The sequence below is a fragment of the Branchiostoma floridae genome, chromosome 1, assembly GCF_000003815.2.
Source record: "Branchiostoma floridae strain S238N-H82 chromosome 1, Bfl_VNyyK, whole genome shotgun sequence".
In the NCBI taxonomy this organism is placed as follows: domain Eukaryota; kingdom Metazoa; phylum Chordata; class Leptocardii; order Amphioxiformes; family Branchiostomatidae; genus Branchiostoma; species Branchiostoma floridae.
This window is the reverse complement of record NC_049979.1, coordinates 2,778,992-2,800,908: the sequence shown is the minus strand read 5'-3', so window position 1 is coordinate 2,800,908 and position 21,917 is coordinate 2,778,992. Positions and strand designations below refer to the sequence as shown.

Sequence of the window (21,917 nt, the reverse complement as noted above, 5' to 3'; positions counted from 1 at the left end):
GTCCCAGAATCTGGACTTCATGACATAAAATTGAAATTGAAAATATATTTTCATGAGCTTAAAATGACACAACGTTTAACCAAAAAAAAATCAACAACAATAGCCTCCCAAACAACGAGTGGGTCGTAAAAAATTTAAAGCTGTAGACAGCCCTGATGTAGATACATATTGTAGAGCCATACAGACCTACTAGTAAGTAAGGGAAAAGAAAGGTATGACCATCATAGGTCATGTGAAGCAATGACAATAAACGTGGCACATTCTTTGCACGAGGTAAAAAATTTACATGTAAACAGATGGAGACAGCACCCATTGTGTTGGTGGTATATTTTGGGTTTGGCGTTCTGTCAAAAATGTTTTCGTTTTTACCCTGCTGGTTTGGTGTGTTGTCGCCAACCTAAATTTCCAGACATTTTCCATCGCAGACCCTCCAGAATAGCCTACTCTCTCATGTTTGCCTGCTAGAACTAGAACACTCAAAACCACTTCAAAAAGAAATGTTTAGTTTATCTTCCAGAATGAACCAATCTAAGATGCTGGATTGTGAGGGCTTGGATTCAATATGGAATTTTACCGTTACATACTTGGATGAAAAGGAGACATTTGGTTCTTATATTTATATCTTTGAGGTTGCTTGATTTTTTTTGTTTTACCCTCTCTCATTTCATAATGCAGAGCATCAGAAACACGAAGTTTTGTTTGTCTGGCCCTTCAATCGTTTATCAATAATCTCCAGCACTAAAAGGTGTTTTAAAATTGTTTGAATATTCAACACAGAAATAGGAAAGGCAAACAGCAGTGCGTGACGTATGAAGAAGGTCTATTTACATGAGGTGAAAAGCAGTGAACCCTGGAGCAGAGGGCTGAATTATGTGCTATTGTTGCTGTACTGTCAGGGGAGAGGGGCTGGTATGACAGGAAAGATACCATCATGGAATGGGTGCACAGCTATTGTGTAAAGTGGGAGGAAAAGGTCAAGATTTAACTACAGAATCCTCCTGACTGTACAGATGGGGGCTTGTTGACTTTTTGAGAACTGCGCAGGGCTGAAAGCATTATGATAGCGTCATTAGAGGAGGGTTCAACAAGTGCCGAGTATGTTTGCTGCACTTTTGTGGTGCGTAATTATGGCATGCATTTTTAATAAACTACCATTATGGCGAGTTTGTGTCCTTTGTGTGCGCCATGGTTATGAAGTGGTCAGTCGTCAGTGCACACGGGTATAACCTGCCATCTGGTCGTGTCAAACATCCTTTTCTGTGTTTGACAAGTGTTAAGTACAGGAAGGTTACTTTTCATTTTTCACACAATTGTCAGGTGAGGAGCCAAGAAAAATATGAATTGTGGAGCTTATAGTACAATGTTCAATTTGAGCTTCCTTACTCGTCAACTCGAGTTGGTAAATGTATTGACTCGTAATGTATTGCAAAATATGAAAAGGGTCTAAATAATGTGCATGAAATGCAGCTTTAAGTGCCCTGAGAACTCAACAAAATTACATTATTATGGAATGAGTTCCTTTCACAAGAAGTAACTGTGTTTTACACAAACTTTCAAATTTTGGCTGATTCTAGGAAGAGCTTGTAACTGCAAACTGTGCTGATCTTCACAATTACAGTAGCATACCAGTAACTTTTTATTTACCCAATCTAGAATGACAGTCTGCATTTTGTTCAGTTTTACTAGTAGTTGTCTTATATCTGACTTATTTGTGTTTACTTTCCAGTCTGCTAACTTCATGGCACAAAGGTCAGCAACATCGCCATGGAGATGACCCCTGACCTCTCTGAAGCACACGTTGTTACAGGGTGTCTCTAAGACAGTACCAAAATGGAGGAGGACGTTGAAAAAAGGACGGCCACAAACGGCGGATTCGTCGGCATGAAATTTTCCGTGGAAAGCGAGGAGAGGACAGGCGGGCGGTTGTCGACCGGCAGACGGTCGCCGGACAGCCCCATGTACGACACCAGCCCGAAAGCGAAGCTTCTCGAAAATACCGGGGATGTGAACAAGAACGGACGGGGCCAGAACGGGAACGCGGTGCGGGAGCCTTCGGATCGGATTCCGATGCACGACAGAACGATCTCCAGGTCGTCTGGCAGCCTAAAGGAGGAGGTGAAGACGTGGGCCAAGCCGCGGTCCGATAAAAAGACGGAGAGTAAAGAGACAAAGAAAGAAACTCTGAGACCACTGAACAGACGGTCCTCGCTGGAGAACTTTGGTCGGTTTGGACTGTTGGCTCCTGCTGTGGCTCTGGCTCCGGCCATACATGGGGTAAGCACATTTCTACATGCTGTACTTATCAACAGTACCTTAGTTATTAACAGTAAACAGAAATTATCAGACAAAAAAATATGTTCAAAAGAAAAAGCAACAAGTCTCATATTCACTATATTGCAGAGAAAATATCCCCCAAATTTATTGCTGTTGTCGAGTGCTTAAAAGGTTTGAATAATGGACCCTGTTCAAATTTAATGCACTAATAAAAAAATGGTTTCTACTTTACCCAGGACCTATTTGTCCCTGGTTATCGCAGATGTTTTTGGAACAAAATTTTCCCTTCCTGGTCTTGTTATGGACAATTGTTACTTGCCTCATGTTTTTAACCTTCTTGACAGCAAAGAGACTTTTCTTACTTTTGAATGGTAAATTCCAATGTACTTAAAGGAAACAAACTAAACAATAGCATTCAAACATCGGAGTGGTGATTGGGCTAGGCATCAGGAAGTAATGATAAGAATCACATGCTATAGGTTAGCGCTTTAGAACTATCGGGGTCTATACAGACAATGGCATTCATTTGATTTGTAATACTTGTTTTCTTACCTTATCAACAGTGAAAAGTTTAAAGATCAAATCTAATTGAATCGGATGTCTTAAAAAAACTTCAAAAGATTTATGCAATGTTGAAAATGTTCCTGCGGATAGTAGGCCAGATGTGTCTTTCAGGTCCCAACAGTCAGAGTGTTCGGGTAGTGGACTGTCTGTGTAACCTACTACTTCTACTACTGTATCCCAGACAATGTACCTGTCCAATACTTTTTATTTCACCTGAGCCATGATGCAGGTGTACAGTATTGATACCTGTCATCTAAAGTTCAGCTGTAAGTTTGTTTTGCTTTCACTCTCGGCTGTAGGTGTGAACTTATGCCTGTCCAATATACCTTACCTGAGCCAGGTGTGCAGTATTGATACCTGTTGTTGTCTACAATTCTGCTGTAAGTTTGTTTTCCTATCGGCTGCAGGTGTGACAGGTGGACAAAAGTCGTCTTACATGCCTGAAGGAAAGTCCTGAATCAGTATAGGAGAGTCGTGACTGTGCATAAATAGTGTAATGTTTGGGCGTTCGGTTTGTTTGAACATCCCTGCATTCTACCATTACTAAATAAACACTGCGTTAGAAAGTTACTTTGAACACACGTCTGTAATAGGGATATCGTATTTCCCACCCTTTACCTGAAGTCGAAAGGGGCAGACAGTCAATGAAGAGTGAAGGAAAGAGTGAGTGAGTGAGTGAGTGAGAAAGAGTGTAAGAGAAAAAAATCAATGCTCTGAGTTGGGAAATACTCTTTTTGTTACTTTGAACAGTCTTTAAAGTAAAGCTATTATTTGGTTGGGGGTTTATGAGGGCGAAAAATTTTGCATGAAAAACTTTTAAAAAAGTTTTTTACATGTGACGATATGCAAATTAGCTAACTCCCAAGGGATTTAAAACTTTTTGCAGTTTTTAAATTAAAAGTTCTAAAGAGATGACACAAAATGGAATTAATCATCATAATATCATTGTATTCCAGCATACCAAACCTTGTTCTGTCAATTTTCCAGTGATTTTCAAGGGATTTCCGATGTTTCGTTTTGATGTGCAAAGTTAGGTTGAAATTTGAGATTGAAGGAATCTGCTGAAGAATAGATGAAATCATGCTTATACTAGTCATAGGATGGAGAAAAGCCTCAAGTTGTTATCTTTTACCATACCAAAACCAGCTTTCCCCCGTATTTCTGACATATTTCTAACTTCCTCAGAACAATAATACCTGGTTCTATTATAATTTATATTACATCAATGCTCGAAATATCCACTTGCACACTTACAAATGCAACAACATTTTGCTTGGCATAACTTAATTTCAAACCCAGGTAGCACAGTGGGCAACCTAAAATGCAGGTGGAACACAACTTTTCCCCCCACCTATGTACCTAAGCTTTGGTTGCTGCCTGGGCAACCTGGCAGAAAAAAAGTATTTCAAGCACTGTATTGCATGATTAGACAGATAACAGACAGGTTGCTCAGATTCCATCTTTGATGTAAAACCTAATTTCACAATTATGGTGGACATAAGCCGGGACAATTTACCAGAACCCAGGACAAGAGCCATTCCCTGAGCCCGGTGATTCAGGTCAGGGAGGACTTAGTCATGATGGAAGGGTGCAGAGGGGTTCGTGTATAGGTGTACTGTCTGCTTGTCTGTCAACTTACAGGCAAAATAAAGGTGCAAGGATTTGCAATTGTCCTGTGCTACAAATCCCCACTTATCCACATACAGGATGCCAGTATTGTTGCCATGCGGGCACAGAATCTGGGTATGGTGTGAGTAACATGTGTTCTGGTTTGTTTTCAGAAAACCCACATAACCTGAGATGTGTTATCCAAAACTCTGCCACTAAAAACTGTTGGTCTACTTTCTTTCTAGCCCTTTTCATTTACCTGAAAGCCTTTTGTGCCTTTATCAGTCAAAATACCTGCCCTTTGTTGAATGGACTCGGACCTGCATTGTGCAGGTTACACATTGCATGTTCCAACATGTACTGTATATATACACTTTGGTCATGATACGTCCTTCAGCGATTGTAACCAAGCAACATGAATTGAGACCTATACATAATGACCCTTACTTTTGTGTACAACTTTGAAAGCCCTCTGAGTCTCAATCTGTGCATGTACATAGTTAACGTTTTTATATTTACATAGTTTGACAAAGTAATAGAAAAAATAGAAAAAAATTCCTGTGGGCAGGACTTGTGTTAAGTTTTCCTTAGAAAAACAAGACTCAGTCAGTGTATATTTGTATGTTGTGAGTTTTGTGTTGAGTGACCTCTGAATTCAGTTTTGAGTAAGAAACAGAGTGACAAGGAACACTCAAAACTGGCTTACATGAACCACCATGAAAGTCAAGACTTTTCTGGGCCATTCTTCCCCTTCTTAAGTTTGTACCCGTAACCTGCATGTTTGTTCACTGACCTGTACGTTCTGTTCATGCAGTCATACTCTCAAAAAGGGAACTTTCGTTTTTGTTATTTCAACGCCAAAGGAAAAAAAATCCCTCCTTTTTGTACAGAAGTAGAGTAGATTTGCTGAATACACACCGCAGGCTCAGAGTTTTCCTACTGTAATCGTGTGTGAAAGTGTGTGTGTTTGTTGTGACAAGCGGAGCATGGACAGTAACCAGGGTGTGTTTGTCTACCCTGAGGGGAGAAGGCGTGCGGGACAAATGAGCCCAGATAAAGGTGAAGGAAGCTGCCATGGCAACCAGGTAAATTGTGATAAGCACCTGAACTGATTGCCTCGGAGGGGGGGGGGAGGGAGTCTCAACAGGTTATAGTTCTTAAGCTGGCAGCACACTTGCAGAATAGAGGATTGAGAACATTTTCCATAGGAAATTTTGCGGTTGGTGTTCTCTCGGTCACCGCGTGATTTTTAAGGAAGTGCCAATTTTCTCAAGTCACAAAGTCCTTTACAATTTCCTGGTGAACAATTATGCTCGACTCAGTGACGATTTTGCATTTTTGTGATCTTCTTGAGATGAATGAATTTGGTCAAGGTGACCTCAGTTTAAGAATGGGATGTTTATTTGTACATGCTGCATCAATAGAGCGGAAATCTCCTCTGCACTTGAATCTGTACATACCTCCGTCTTTCTTGTCAAGACCAATGAAAAATTACTTTCTAAACAAAAGTAAACTCAACTTGATCCAAATTTGTGACACTACCCATTTTCTACTTTCCTGTACGGGGTAACATGAGTAACTCAGCCAGGATTACACTATTAGTATAGCATTATACAAAACAGACAGAGTCCGGTTCTTTGATATGTAACATTCAGCCCTCTTGCAGTTTTATGCAAACATCTCTAACAGTGAAAGCTGTGTCAGGGATCGAAATACTTTTTTCTGCATACCTGCACTGGTGCAGGTAGCACTGGAAATTACCTGCACCAGACCAATTTTACCTGAACCACTCTGAATGTAGGAGGTATGGATTATGCTAAAATTGTTCAGGGGCCATTGCTATTTTTTTCTTTTATACTTTATTGGTGGTAACAATCAATGCAGCTAATAGCAATCCACATACACCTACATCATATGACATTTATGTATACAACCAGTACATAAAGCAGTGCAGGTTATGTGCAGGTATATTTCAGAAATACCTGCACAGCTCCAATTTTACCTGCACTAACCTGCATATGCAGGTGGTATTTCGAGCCCTTTGTGTGCATGGCAATTGGTTGTTTGCTGACTTTGTTTTTTGAAAAAATGCTGCATGTGTCGGCAGAAAAGACAACTTTATTGAAAGATAAGATAAAGATATTGCTGATTTCTCTAGTACAACAATACAAAATGGGCATATCCAAACATGTGTTTTATATACTAATATTACATTCTATCCAGGTCAATGTGTGATCGGTTGTTGGCACATTGAAGTACAGTTCTTGTCAAGTCAATAGTCCATGCAGAGTTCCTTACTCTGTAGAAGGATAGAGACAGAATGCATTGGTCTTCTTTTTCACATTTAAGGTTCCATCAGGTACTTACACAGTGCCCGAAATACTTTTTTTCAGCCAGGTTACCCAGGCGGCAACCTGAGCCAAAAGCAAGGTTGCGCCATCAACATTTCAGGTTGCCTCACTTCCTAGTTATTACTTTCTTATGGTTGCGTTTGCAAGTGTACATGTGCAAGTGGGTATTTCGAGCACTGTTACACTTTGTACATATAGTTTTCAGTGCCCTTAAGAGGGATTTAAGGGGCTGCCTTTTATTTCCATTCAGTCATGCCAAGGTAGGAGTTGCCCAAGCACATACTTAGCAGGTCAGGCTTTTAAAACTGTCATTAGCAGAATGAATATTAATGGTCGGCTGGCATGCACGAAAAGGTTGCATGCTACCGGCTCTCTTGTAGCTCGTTTTTCAATGTCAGTAGAATTATAAGTAATTGTTATATGTTAAAGCACCATGGCTGTCTCTAAGTTGTAATTTTTTTCTGTCCCACCCATTGTTTGGAAGCCCATGCTACTTATTTTGTCATCAGAACTGTCATGAAAAAAAGAAATTCTTATCACAAAACGTTGTGAATTTTCATAAATTTCATGTTTAGATTTTTTTCATGATGTAGTTTATACAGTCCCAACAAGCTTGTTTCTATGACAGCCTTAAACAGCAATTTATACCTTAGATTTATCTCCTTTCAAGGTATTCTGTCCCATAACTCATAAAAGTCACCGGGGACAGCGAAGGATGACCCTTTTTGTGCAGGCGATCGTAAGAATTGTTGTTACACAATGCACTGGCTTCACAACAGTTATCAGGTGACACAAAAGGTTATGTAATATATACACTTGGTATTTCCTCTGCCTTTGTCTGCATGCACTGTGAATAAATGATTAGATTGTTGAGACGGAGAAGATTTAATCTAGTTTTGAATAAGGCTTTTAGTGTTGGTTTAAGGTAAAGTTTAGTTTATCCATAAGTAGAAACATGGTTTACCTTAATAAGCAAACAAAATAGTGGCAATTTTATTCTTCAAATCCTGATATTCAGATTCAGATGTCAAGTTAGTAATTTCAGTCTGTGAAACAACCAGAGGGGCAAGTAGAACAGAATGAAACAACATCCCGACTCCCGGGATTCGAACCCGCGCCGAACCCGGGCAGCCGGATCATAAATCCAACGTCCAAACCACAACACCAAAAGCTCTAGAGCCGTTGGCGTGGACAGTTTGGCAGTAGCCTGGTATCCAGCCGTAATTATAGCTTCCGAGTCTCTTCTCTCCTCTTCGCAAATTACTGCGAAGAGGAGAGAAGAGACTCGAGAGCTATAATTACGGCTGGATACCAGGCTAGTTTGGCAGCGCTAGAACCCCACTGTTACATCTGTAACAAAATGCCAGTTTTTACATTTTGCACTCAAGGCAATGAACAGATCGCAACAAAAATTTAAATTACATCTTTATAGCAGGGGTATGTAATATATACATGTATATAAGATGTGTGTGGGTGGACTCACTCAAACCTTTCTGGTGTGGCTTTAACAAGACAAAGCCCTTTACACAGCCTTTACAACATTGTTGTTATCAACAGTATCTCACCGTTACCTTCTAGACTAGCCCTAAGAGCGTGACTGTCTGAAAAATACCACCAATACTTGGTGCCCAGGGAAGTAGAAAGAAATTCAGCCCCAATTTGCATCCATGTATTAGCTGGGTTGAAACTTGGGCCTTATTAGATTGATGACTTAGAGCGAACAACAGGTTGAAGTGTAATTTACTGTAAAGGTCTGATGGGCTGGCTGCCTGGTTACCCACTATGTCATACATATAACATGTACACAGTGTTAATGGGAAGGTGAAGTAGAGACTCTGTTGTTGTGAGAGAGTGCCGATGTTGTGCCGGCCCCTATGGTTGGATTAGGAGTGAGAATGTGTGAGCGCGGTGGGGGAGAGGGTCTGTTGGTTCCTGATCCCATACATGCCTGGGGCGAGGACGCCACACCACAGGTTCTGTGTGCATTCTAGTACTTATTGGTTGGTTCTGTTGTCGTGTTTCCTTGTGATTCCCCTTCAGTTGATCGGAAGTTCTCGCTAGCTATATTGGCCAATTTTCGCAGATCGCGGAGCCCTGTCTAAATTTTTCTCACCAGCATTTACTTTTTTAAATGAAAATTTTGTATATCTACATCAGGCATATTTTTGTGCGACTGTCTTGTAGACAGTAATTTTGGTGGTTTTGTTTTTGCAGTTTTCATGGTGACCTCTGACCCGTGAAATAATGACACTGCAAATGTGCCTTTCCATTGCATTTCTACCGCACTACAGAATTCTTCCTTCTTCTGTCATCCCGTACAAAGTTCTGTCATTGACTACTAAAAATGTCTGCCTTGTGCGAGCGACATTGCGCGCTCCTGCATCAGATATAGTACCCTCAGATGATGGAATAAGGGTGCTGTCACACTCATCTTATGGTATTTTTTCCCCTATTTTACCCGATAATTTTGCTCAGATTTATACTTAAATCTGTCAGGTTTTACATAGGCTAGACCTCTGCCCAGGTATGACATTTGGAATAGTACCACCGCAAACCCCCAACTATAGCTTCTTTAAGGTACTCCTAAAGTAACGGGAATGACCAAAATGAACGGACTGAAATCATATAGCAGCTCTCACTATCATATATTTTGTACAATGTATGTTAAAATTGTTTGTATAGACTTATAGACTTATAAGCAGGCTTTTAGCCAGGCATGCGTCAACGCGTCATCTGGACGCCCTTTTCTTAGAATAACAAGAAATTTGATGCCCCTGGACGCCCTATTCTGGGGAGAAAATCCTCTGACAAGCATGAAATTCTGATTGACCAGGGATGCAACCAGGTCATCTGTGGTCACAGTCTTCTACTGTGATATCTGTAACAGTACATTGTGTATTTTTGCCTCTTGGGATACCTTAGAATGCACTTTTTAAACCTAAAATCATCAAAAACTCTGCACCATGGAAGGTGGATGCCCCCAGACCCCTCCTACAATAGTCACTTACTGCGACTCACCAGTAAGTTTGGACGCCCTATTATAAAATCCTAGCTAAAAGCCTGCTTATAAGACTCATTAGGACATATGATGTAAACTGTATCTCTGTTATACTTTGTCTTGCTGGCCCTTGCCTCTTCCCTCATGACCACAATGAAAAGCGGCCTGCAGGCTGATATGAGCTTTCATGAATAAACAAAGGTCTCAAACAAACAAACTTGAAAGAACTTATCAGTGTTTCCTGTTCCTCCCCAGAGCGATGAGCTGACCAAGACGTTTGTGGACCTGCAGGGAGAGAACAGGGAGCTGAAACTTGCTGCTGCTCACATCGACGACGCCCTGGCCGGCCGAGGCAAGTACGGGAAAGCTCGCGCCATCTTCAAGCCCAAGTTCGCACAAAGGTGAGACTTGATCAAACTCGATCCTCTAGGCCTCAACAATGTAAATTCTTGGTTCTCAGGGTAGGACAAGTTTTCTAAAACTCACTTGTCCTATTGGGCAAGTACATTGCAGATAGATGTGCAAAAGCTAGGTGTGACAGGTCGTTAAGCGAAAAATAACCAACTGCTGCCGAGCCGCGTGCCTGGGAAGCTGGTGTGTTACACCGAAGGGCGGTTGTACCGGCTAGAAACAGATACAGATACAGATACATACAAAAATGACTTGCAAGAACCAACTTTTCACTTGCTGGAAATTCAAAGGCCTTTTTTTTTTTACTTCAAGCAATTGACTTCTTTTACTATCGGCTCTATTTTTCTATGTTGGCCAAAGTTTGATACCTTGACTTTAAAAAGTAACTAGTTAATCAAAATCATGGAAAAATCTTACTCGCTCGATCCGGCAAGTGGGGTAGTATATGCACTTGCCCGATCGTCACTTTTACTTGCCAAGGACAATTAGACTAGTGGACTTGTCCAACCCTGGTTTTCATATTCTAAAACTATATGCTAGTTTGTTGTCTTGTGCCATCTTGATGCCCAAATTGGCACAAAGGCGAGACATGATTGAAAATTCCTTTGGTAGCAAGGTGGTCATGTGGTAAGAGTTGTTGACTTAGGATCTAATTATTCTAAAGGTCCTGGGTTCGAATCCCTGGCTGGCCCCAGACTTTTTCCGTGATTTTTTTCTTTTAAGTACTTTATTGTGATAAATTTCAATCCTGATTTTGTGACCATCCCAAAGTATGTCCTTAGATTTGACGGGACCTAGCAACAAAGATATAAATGCTTGTAATGGATTATTTAAATATATTTAGTTTTATAACTGGCCACTGTAAGTGTAACCCCCTGTATTCCCCCTTTGCAGATGTTTCTACATTATAAGTAATCGCTGGTTCAAGCGGTTTCTGTACCTGGTCATCCTTCTGCACTGCACACTGACGTTCTGGGAGCCTCCACAGGAGCACATCACCGCTGGGTCGTAAGTACAAACAAACAAACAAACAAGCAAGCAAATAAACAAACAAGCAAATAAACAAACAAGCAAACAAACATACTGCTACACTGCATGCAGGCTTTCTGGAAGCCTCCACAGGTCTGGGGCACATCACTGCTGGGTTCAAAGTACAAACAACCAAACAACCAAACAAGCAAGCAAACAAACAAAAACAAATAAACAAACACAGACTGGTATAAATCATACTGCTACACTGTACGTAGGCTTTCTGGGAGCCTCCACAGGTCTGGGGCACATCACCGCTGGATCGCAAGTACACAGAAGCAAACAAACAAACACGAAAACAACGAGATAGAGTCACAAATAAAGAACTGTGTTTCCAGTCATTTGCCAAGCTGATTGAAAATATTCACGGACAGTGGGGTTGAAGTCTGCCGTCTCTGAGTGCTGTGTTCTGTGTTGTTCTGCAGTATGAACTGGTGGGTGTACATCGGCACCTCCTTCTGCCTGCTGTGTTACTATGTGGACATCGCCCTGCACATGGCCTTCATGACCTGGAGAGTCTACTGGGCGCTCGACGAGAACAAGTGGATGAGGTCGGACATTTTCATTGTTTAGTGTTCCTTATTAGAATGAACTGTAAATCATAGGATATAGGAGTTTTCTTTTACAACTATCCTCCTACACAGGGACATGCAACGGTGAAACAGCCTGACAGTGTCTGGATGTACCCTGCTTTCTCAACTGTCACCCTTAGTTCCTGACCGCCCTGCTTATGAATATTAATGAGCTTACCTTATATATGCAAGATCCCTTTTGAAAACTGAAAGGCCTATTCTGTGATTGGCTGACAGCTGGTTTTTGGTGACGCCCGCAGGAACTAAGGGTCAGACGTTTGAGAACGCAGGGTACATCCAGACAGGCAATTTCGCCATTGGATGTCCCTGCATAGGAGGATGTTACACAACTAGTTAATCTCACCCTAGCTGACCTTTTAAAGGAGAACTCCAGTTAGAAGCTGTGAGGAAGATGTCTGACAGGCATCAAATTTTCAGCTAATTTGAGATGAGCTGGTTGTGTAAAAGAAAACTCCCTATATCCTATTATCTGGCAACCTGATGAAACTATTTTCAGAACAGTAAATCAATTTTGATTAATGCTGTTGGTAATAGTAGTGTAACTTTAGAGAAAAGCAAGCAGCTCACAGACTTACTACCAGACGTGGTTGAACTTATGAATTCACCAACATTACTCCACTTACTTGTTCAACCAGTTTTTCTTGTTTAGCTGTACTTGTATTGAATTGTTCTGCCAGTTGATTCTAGTGACGCGAAGGAAAAGTGATGGATGTCACTCGAAATTTCCGGAAGTAAATTTCCATTTTATCCAGTTGTAGACATTGAATTGTATTTGAATGAAATTATGATGATGAAACAAAACATTATAGTACATAGAATACCTACCACAATACCTAAGTATCTGTAGTTACCTACCACAGTACATGTACCTAAAGCAGGAAGGGTGTGTAGTTACCTGTGTTCCCTCCTGTGTACAGAGTGGAGTTTTATCTGGTGTGCATGTTCACCTTCGACTTCATCATGCTCATCATACAGGAAGCCATTTCTATGGTAGGTCTCCTGATCTTCAAAGTAGACATATACAATGTACATGGTGTGGTACAGGAATTCTTTGTCTTTAAAGTTCATCTCTGTTCAGCTTGGTAAAAAATAGTTCTGAAGGAATGTTGACTATTCTGTAATTTCCAACACAAAAATTTGACATACCCAACTTTGCTACTGTCCAGCTCTATTCTATCTAGCCTACCTGTATGTCAAGGCATGGGCAATCCACCACCTCTGTGATGTAAGAAGCCATTTACAAAGAGTGATTTTGTATCTGTACCAGTCCTGTATCTATAACGTTATAGCCGGTATAACTGCCCTTCGGCATAACACAATAATGGATTCATACTTTGCTGCCAAAGAGATTTTTTTTTCCTTTTTCATAAAGTACTATTTTTGTGCCTAGAAAGTACTGCAACATTTCCCAAGAATGTAGTAACCATGCCACGTTTTGTGTCCTTTCCCACAGAGGTTAGCGCAGCCGTTTCGGTGCTTGCGGGCAGGCATGCTTCTCTGTAAGGCCAAGAACGTGGGGCACATCTTCGACGTCTTGCTGTCCATCATTATCAAACTGGGGAAGGTATGTAGGGAGCTTCCAACTGCGGTCATATTCACTCACACTCACTCACTATCCATGGTTAGATTACATATACATATTGTATACTGTATATATATATCATATTCTACAACTGTCTTGGTCACGCTTTGTCTAGCAGAGGTCAATCCCAGCTGTCCCAGTTAGCTGTCCCCAATTAGTTGTCTGGTCCACCATCGATGAAAGTTAGACATACGGGTAAAAAGATATTCCAACAAGCATTGTGTATTTACCTGTGTTTGTTGTGTTTACCTGGTGAGTGTCTTGTTGTGCATTTACCTGTGTTTTTGTAGTATATTTACCTGTGTTTACCTGTGTTTTGTTGTGTATTTACCTGACAGTGTGTTTTGTTGCGTATTTACCTGTGTTTTGTTGTGTATTTACCTGTGTTTTTGTTGTGTATTTACCTGTGTTAACCTGTGTCTTGTTGTGTATTTACCTGTGTTTTGTTGTGTATTTACCTGACAGTGTGTTTTGTTGTGTGTTTACCTGTGTATTTTGTTGTGTATTTACCTGTGTCTTGTTGTGTATTTACCTGTGCGCAGGTGTTTGTGATCATCCTAGTCTTCATCCTGACCTTCAGTGCCATCGGTGTGCACATCTTCATGGAGGCCTACCACGACAACTGCACCACCAACTCAGCTACAACCGTCATGTAGGGCTTTCTTTTGTTTGTTTGTATTACCATGATAACTGCACCACCAACTCAGCCACAACCGTCATGTAGGGCTTTCTTTTGTTTGTTTGTATTACCATGATAACTGCACCACCAACTCAGCCACAACCGTCATGTAGGGCTTTCTTTGGTTTGTTTGTATTACCAAGATAACTGCACCACCAACTCAGCTACAACCGTCATGTAGGGCTTTCTTTTGTTTTTTGTATTACCATGATAACTGCACCACCAACTCAGCTACAACCGTCATGTAGGGCTTTCTTTTGTTTGTTTGTATTACCATGATAACTGCACCACCAACTCAGCTACAACCGTCATGTAGGGCTTTCTTTTGTTTGTTTGTATTACCAAGATAACTGCACCACCAACTCAGCTACAACCGTCATGTAGGGCTCTCTTTGGTTTGTTTGTATTTAGGGCTCAAAATGCTGTTTTCTGCATACCTGCACTGGTGCAGGTAACATTGAAAATCACCTGCACCAGATGTATTTTACCTGTACCACTCTGAACTTGGGAAGTATGAATCATACTAAAATTGTTCAGGAACCATTGCTATATCAGTTTAATGCAGCTAAAAACCCAGTACATGGACCAGTGCAGGTTAGGTGCAGGTAGACACCAGAAATACCTGCACAGCTCCAAATTTACCTGCACTAACCTGTATATGCAGGTGGTTAAACTGGCATAACACAACAGATTATTTGATCCACTCACACTAGGAAGGACCCTACTTTTTTCGATAAGTGCGGTGTGGTCTTTAATGAATGAATGAATGAATGAATGAAGACCTTTATTGTACATACATACCCACTGGGTTCAGTACAGGTCACAACGAACGATACAACATGATACAATGAATCTACACTACTCAAGAATCGTATTCTACTGCGTACATTCGGATTCTTCTCGTTTCTTTGTGATATTGAAAATGTAAGAACAGAATAATATGCTTTATAAGTAAAGGTTTGTCCAGATTCATAAGGAATATAAATTTGTCTATATTACTTAGTTGTATGAAGTGGGGAGAACTTGGGTTCTATTAGTCTGTAGAGTTCAGCTCTCTCTTTCTTGCACAAACTACATTCTACTACAAAATGATGTTCGTCTTCTAACTTATCTAGATTGCAGTATCTACATATTCGTTGTTCTAGAGGAGTGCGGTTAATTATGTCTTCCGGTTTCAATGTGTAATTTGTGGCAACTGACTCGTAGTTTTGTGACGGCCGTCCTGTGCCGAATATTGTCAATATCCAGGTATTGTTCTCCTCAAACACAGGACCTCCATTTAACGTCCTATCCAAGGGACAGCCCTAACCGAAGCTAGGTACTCATTTTTAATGGAGTAAAGTGAGGAAAGTCAGGTAAAGTGCCTTTCGCAAGGGCCCAAGATTGTTGGCACACCAAAGTATTTGAACCCAGAACCTCTGGGTTACCTGCCGACTATGCCACACAACCCCACACTCCACATGGTACTGTAAATGCATATAAGTCCACTGGGATTTAATTTTGCGACATCGGGAAAAAGGGCTTTTTGCGGTGGTTTTAAGTTCGCGTTGGCACCATGCACTGTAGTCTCTTATTGCCCCAAAAAAATGTTCGCGGTGAAGCGGCCACCGCGAAAATCGCAAACATTAAACCACCACAAAAGTTTCTGCATTTACAGTATTGTGTGGTGCTTCTGTTGAACTCAAACCGTAATGCTCAAGAGGAAGCATCCTTTTTGGGAATAGGTACACTGGTGCACCCAACTTAAATATCTATAGGTGCCAAGAAAAGATTAGGTGTACAATATAAGATAAAAGAGAATGTCAGCAAAACAAAAATTACAATCCTTACCTGTAACTGGTCTAATACCTTATGTGACCTTCTCCCCTTTTATTTTACAGCACCTGTACAGACAATGATCCAGACGTTTATACAGGGTAAGTCACATCTTTGCCTTTGCTCTTCACTACTGTTATTAGCAGTTTACATACAGTTGTTTATTTAATTCTTGATCTTTAGGGTAGTCCCTTCAGTTAACGTAGTAACTGATTTCCAAGGGAGCCCTATATACATGTTCGCACATGTTGATTGAGCAATTCTTTTTGCAATGTGAGTGAGACCTAGACCTGGGTACCATCTGGGTAGTACTTCGCTCCTATGTTCGCTTCTGCTACCCGTCTGGAGAACTGTATATTCAGATCTTTTGGTGGTAATGTCAGTCAATGAGGATTGGGTTCTAGAGTGCTCGTTTGATGACAACAGGACAATTTGGCCAATTCTAGACGTTAGAGAAGCGACTGTATATAGTGAACGATAAAAGTCAGAGCAAAAGCGAATTTGTACAGTGTATAATAAATGCCGGAGTGAACTACTGTCCAGACGGTACCCAGGCTAAGTAAGACCAAAACTATCAGAGAAAGCTAAAATATCTTAAGATGTCAAATTTTCATTAGCTAATAAAAGCAGATGAATTTTAACGCAATATTTTTTCCCCCCAGAGTGTTTGACCAGATCGGGACCAGTTCTCTCCAGCTGTTTGTGCTGCTGTCCACAGAAAACTACCCGGTTGGTGATCTAATGATTTTGTTGTTGTGGGAACTGAAAAGTTGCCTTTAGATTGTTGTAACCTGTTAAGTGTAGCAATCAGTTAAATGTAGCAACCGGTTTAGTGTAGCAATCAGTTAAGTGTAGCAACCAGTTTAGTGTAGCAATCAGTTAAATGTAGCAACCAGTTAAGTGTAGCAATCAGTTAAATGTAGCAACCAGTTAAGTGTAGCAATCAGTTAAATGTAGCAACCAGTTAAGTGTAGCAATCAGTTAAATGTAGCAACTGGTTTAGTGTAGCAATCAGTTAGATGTAGCAACCGGTTTAGTGTAGCTACCAGTTTAGTGTAGGAACCACTTTGGTGTAACCCATACCCAGTGTTTTTAAGATCAGGGCATAAGGGGATATGAAGTTGCCAGATGGTGGTTTCAAACTGCAACTTGTTGGAAACATTGCAATGTGAAGCCACCATTCTTTGAATTCATATCCCCTTACAGTCTGTTTTCATAAATAACAGACATAGGTTGCCCAATGGATGCAATGTACATATTATGTTTGTATGTATGTAATGTTGTGCGTGTATTAATGTATTTTATGTAGACCACTGGAAGAATAGCTGGCAACATAATGTTGTAATAGCTAAAAGTGGATCTGAATAAAGTCAAAGTCAAGTCAATGGATAAAGCTGAACCGGCTTTACTTCAGTAGTATATCATGAATTTTTGTGTTTCAGGACTTCATGATGAAGGCCTTTGACAAGGAGCGGGCAGCCTTCCTGTACTTTGGTATCTTCCTGTACGTCGGAGTGTACTTCTTAGCAGCCATCCTGCTGGCCATCATCGTGGACAGCTACTGGTGCGTTTCCTTCTTTCTCAACCCTTTAGGAGTTATTCTAACTAGAAAAAGAACAATAATTATGTTTTTCCCTACTTGGGAAAACATAAATATTTGAATATTACAACTGGATATCAAGATAACATCGGGGAGAAGGAATCTAAAATCCACAACCTGATTCAACGTACAAGTTTAGAGAGGGGACAGCAAATTAAAGGAATGGTAGTTATCAGTACAATATTGTCCAAGTATATTGTAGATGTCAATTTTACAGTCACTGATTGATGAAACATGTTATACAAGGAACAGCCCTACTACATGACAGTGTATATTCTGGTACCGTTGAGTTCTATAGTACAGGAGTTCCTCAGTACATTGGTTGATTAAATCAGATTCAGGTTCACATACGTCAATTTCCTTCTCTCCCCTGTAGGGAGTTCTCGAAGAAGCACGTGAAGCGGGAACGCTCGCGGGAGCGGGCGGAGCTGGGGAAGGCGTGGAACCTGCTGGACCCCCTGGGGGAGGGGCAGCTGGCAGTCAACGACGAGAGACTGCTCACGCTCTTCAGGATACTCAAGCCAAAGGTATGTACTTTTGTATAATCTCTTCAGGATACTCAAGCCAAAGGTACGTACATTTGCTCACGTTGTTCAGGATACTCAAGCCAAAGGTACGTACATTTGGTCACGCTCTTTAGGATATTCAAGCCAAAGGTACACACACAAACACACACACATACTGTGACATACGCACACACACAAATACTGTGGCACAGTGTGACTTTCAACGTTGTCTCGGTTGTCTAGTCAAGGGGGCGAGACTCCCTTTCCCGGCACAAGAGAACCTAGCCAACGTTGAAAATTGCGAACCAACTCTGCCACCCCCAATATAGTGAATGATCTTTATTTGCATGTTCCTGCCCATGTGGGCTAAATGCAGCAAATCCCATGATGGGATACTAAAGACTAAGTACTATAACATGTAGCATTACAATTGAATAACAATACATCTGTAACTATGCTATCACTATATCTAACGTTTACATGACTCTTCCCTTTTCTTAAAACATCACAGAGTTTGTGTTGTACAAAGTTGTACAAAGTTGTACAAAATTGTCTGTGGTTGTCATTATATGTACAAACAGGTTGTTGTTGGTTAACTCTTTACATCGTGTATCTACACTGAGAGCACTGGTAAAAAACAGCCCCGTTCATGATCAAAGACTGCAACAGAGGCTAATCTCACCTCCCCGTCCCCTGTCCCCAGAACACAGACGAGGAGAACCGGGAGCTGATAACGGAGATAGACCAGGACAGCGACGGGTTCGTGGACGCCTTCGACTGGACCACCGGGCTGAACGATGCGCTGTCCTTCGAGTTCGAGGAGTCGGATGTGCAGGAGATAACAGTGAGTAGCCTTTAAGGCCCTTCCACACGAGAGCAAGAATGAGCCGGGATGCCGTCAGAATGAAAATTCTTTCCTATTCCTGGGAATTTGTAGTGTATTCTAGAAATTCTCACTGCATTCCAGATATTTGTGCCCGTTCTTTTGGCTGGCCCGAAAGTTTTTGACATGCTCAAAACTTTCGGGGCGTAAATGCAATGGAGAAATATCAAATGACATTCAAAGTGTTTTCTTACTACAGTATTACTGCATTCTACGGCATTCCAACATTATTCGACACATTCTGATCTCATTTGATGGAGAACTAAAACGGCAAGCCAGAAATCCTGCCAGAATGTGACTAAAAAATATCTGGAATGCAGTGAGAATGTCTAGAATGCACTACAATAACCCAGGAATAGAGGAAGAATAGCTATTCTGATGGCATTTGGGCTCATTCCTTCTCATGTGCAGGAGAAAACAGTGAGTAGGGACGCCTGGGCATGGATGATCGTTTGGAATAAGTGTGGAATAATTTTGAGAATCATCGTGATCATGAAATGTTTGTGCTGGTTACAAAAACCCCTTTTAACTGAGAAATTAAGTCTTGCAAAAATAAAAATGAATTTATGGTACTTAACAGACATTTTTTGTCTTCCAGAGAGTCCATGGAACATGCTTCTCATTCGTGATCGATGTCTTCAAAAGAGTGGCACAGGTAAACTGACTGTTCTTAGATTTGTACTTACATTGTGCAGACACGTACGTCCACCTAAAGGTGTCCTATTTATATTTTCAGAAGGGGGTGTTATTTTCTGATAAATATTAATTTCAGGAAGTTAGAAATGCATGACATTGTGTGATAAAATACCTACCAGTTCTGCATGCATTGAAAAGAATTCAGTATTCTTCCCATTAGTACTCTCTAATTTTATCAAGCAATCTCAGCCTATGGCTGAATACAATGTGCCTGGCAATGCCTGACAAATGTTAGGCTACAAAATTTATTTCAGGAACCATAAGAAAAATTTGTCTTGTTTTGTGTTCTTTTATATCTTATGAACAAACAAAAACTGGCCAAAGTTGGCATGATGGCTTTGCTTTAGCTATATTCAGGTGCTAATTTCACTATATGTAGAATGCACTGACAACCCTAGTCTGCAGTCTGGCTAGTAACTAAGTATGTGAAATTCAATCAGCAGATTACGCTTTATGCAAAAGGTCATATAGACCCCCCTCTTAAGTGCTCAGTATTCAATTAATGACATGCTTTGTTTGTTGTCGTTTCTCTTCAAATGTTTAAGCTATGAATTGTTCAGCTTTAGTTTACACGTGTAGTTTAGACATGGCTGTGTTAGGTCATGTGAGAACCTGCACAGGTGGCACAAACAAAGACGACAATACAGACAAAGGGAGAGAAATAGCCTGATGGACCATTCAGCAAGACAGCTTATTTGTGTAGCTTGTGCCTGGCATTTGTAAATGACGTAGCTGAAACGGCTATATAAGGTCGCTTCCATTGAGTCTGTGGATTTACTACCATTTCTTTTGTTCATTGGGGTCGTTTACATTGAAGGTGCTTGTGATACGAATTGTAATATGAAATTTCCTGATTACATTCTACCATAACAAGTATTATTCAATGAACATTAAATGTTTGTACAAAATATACACACTTCTGATGTTACTGATTCATGTCTTAGGGTTATCAAATTTAATGCCTTCGATGACATTACAGCAGACATAGCAGCCTGGCACCTGCACAGTGCCTTATGAGATTTTGTTATTTTGAGAGTCAAGCAGATGTTACAAAAATTGCATTATATAAGTAAAGATTATAGCATCTTTCAAGTATATTTGGCCAGGATGATTATTCACTATTTTCTCACCAAAAGACAATATTTTTTCATAACCTAAGTTTCCAGGTTCTGACCTGGCTGCTGTGTTAACTGACATCATCAAAGACTGTCTACTAGGCGTGGCTATGGGAAACTTAGTGCTAGAAAAGAAAGAAAGCTAGACTCATAGAGCTGTGTTTTAAAAGAATGGTGGCCCACTGCTTATGCTTGACATCAGTAGTCCCGTTGACAAAGAATGGGCATAAAACTCATATGGATAAGATGTGCTTGTTTCCAGTGTTTATGATACTTGCTCTGCTCGTTCTAGTCTGTAACACAACTCTGCTGTCCAGGGCTGTAACTGGCCCCTTCTGGTAAGCCGGCTGGATGTTATGCAGGCTGCAATAAGTGAGATTTGATCAGGCTATGCTCTCTCCAGTAGAAGATATGCTTGTTTCCGGTGTTTTACGATGTTTGCTCTGCTGATGTTTGTTCCAGGCCACGGTGTTCTCCATCTTCATCCTGGTGCTGATCGGCATCCACTGCATCCTCTTCTGTGTGCGCTGGCACAGCATGACCCGCGATGACGAGCTCATCGTGCAAGGTTGGTGGAAGTTTTGTACTTTTCAAAAAACAATTCCTCTGGTCAAAATCCTTCCCACACTGGTTAGTGTATAGGGCAGGGCCTATCTCCATCTCTACATCCCTTTGGCCACAAAGCTTTTTTAAAAATCTACTTAAGGTTCACCGCAAGACAGGGCTCATGCAGCCACTTAATGCATTTTGGGTTACACTACTTGATTCTGAAGAAAGAAGTTATTAACTGTGGTAGTGTGCAAGTCCTTAAGCAGGGGGCCAGTCTACCGGTAGGGAAAGGCTTTGTAAGGTCATGTAATGATCAAGTTGATTGAAGGATGACAAAACATCCATCCTTCTTCCATTTACTGAAGTCAGTCCTCTTGGCATAAGTCATGCTTTTATGCACTGACTTATTGACAGGCTGACTTAGTCTACCTGCACATTTACTTCCCTGCTCGCTCGCTCACTCATTCATTCCACCAACCAACTAGCCAACCAACCAACCAATGATTTCTTGTTTTCCCCCCAGCGATCAGATCAGCAATCGTGTTCCTGTTCCTGGTTGAGATCACCATCAGGTTCATCGGGCTGGGGAGGAAGATGTTGGATCCACTGGAGCTGGCTGACATGCTCATGGTCGTCATAGCCATCGTGGGGAACGTTGTCTGGT

At 41.0% G+C, this 21,917-nt stretch overlaps 1 protein-coding gene across 6 annotated transcripts in view; it reads left to right on the top strand.

The window, feature by feature from the left end:
• LOC118417405 (voltage-dependent L-type calcium channel subunit alpha-1D-like) overlaps positions 1-21,917 on the top strand; it is a 46,602-nt gene that overhangs the window by 1,546 nt on the left and 23,139 nt on the right. For 5 of the 6 annotated variants that reach the window (XM_035822987.1, XM_035823003.1, XM_035822964.1 and 2 more), the window contains exons 2-16: positions 1,727-2,274; positions 10,051-10,196; positions 11,101-11,214; positions 11,661-11,786; positions 12,746-12,818; positions 13,282-13,392; positions 13,953-14,062; positions 15,970-16,005; positions 16,567-16,633; positions 17,347-17,468; positions 17,881-18,031; positions 18,714-18,854; positions 19,492-19,548; positions 21,167-21,272; positions 21,777-21,915. In XM_035822987.1, the coding sequence (XP_035678880.1) occupies positions 1,831-2,274; positions 10,051-10,196; positions 11,101-11,214; positions 11,661-11,786; positions 12,746-12,818; positions 13,282-13,392; positions 13,953-14,062; positions 15,970-16,005; positions 16,567-16,633; positions 17,347-17,468; positions 17,881-18,031; positions 18,714-18,854; positions 19,492-19,548; positions 21,167-21,272; positions 21,777-21,915 (1,943 nt within the window). In that variant the 5' untranslated portion in view covers positions 1,727-1,830. The remainder of the gene's footprint in view (positions 1-1,726; positions 2,275-10,050; positions 10,197-11,100; positions 11,215-11,660; positions 11,787-12,745; positions 12,819-13,281; positions 13,393-13,952; positions 14,063-15,969; positions 16,006-16,566; positions 16,634-17,346; positions 17,469-17,880; positions 18,032-18,713; positions 18,855-19,491; positions 19,549-21,166; positions 21,273-21,776; positions 21,916-21,917) is intronic. The other variant, XM_035822972.1, reaches the window with a different exon arrangement.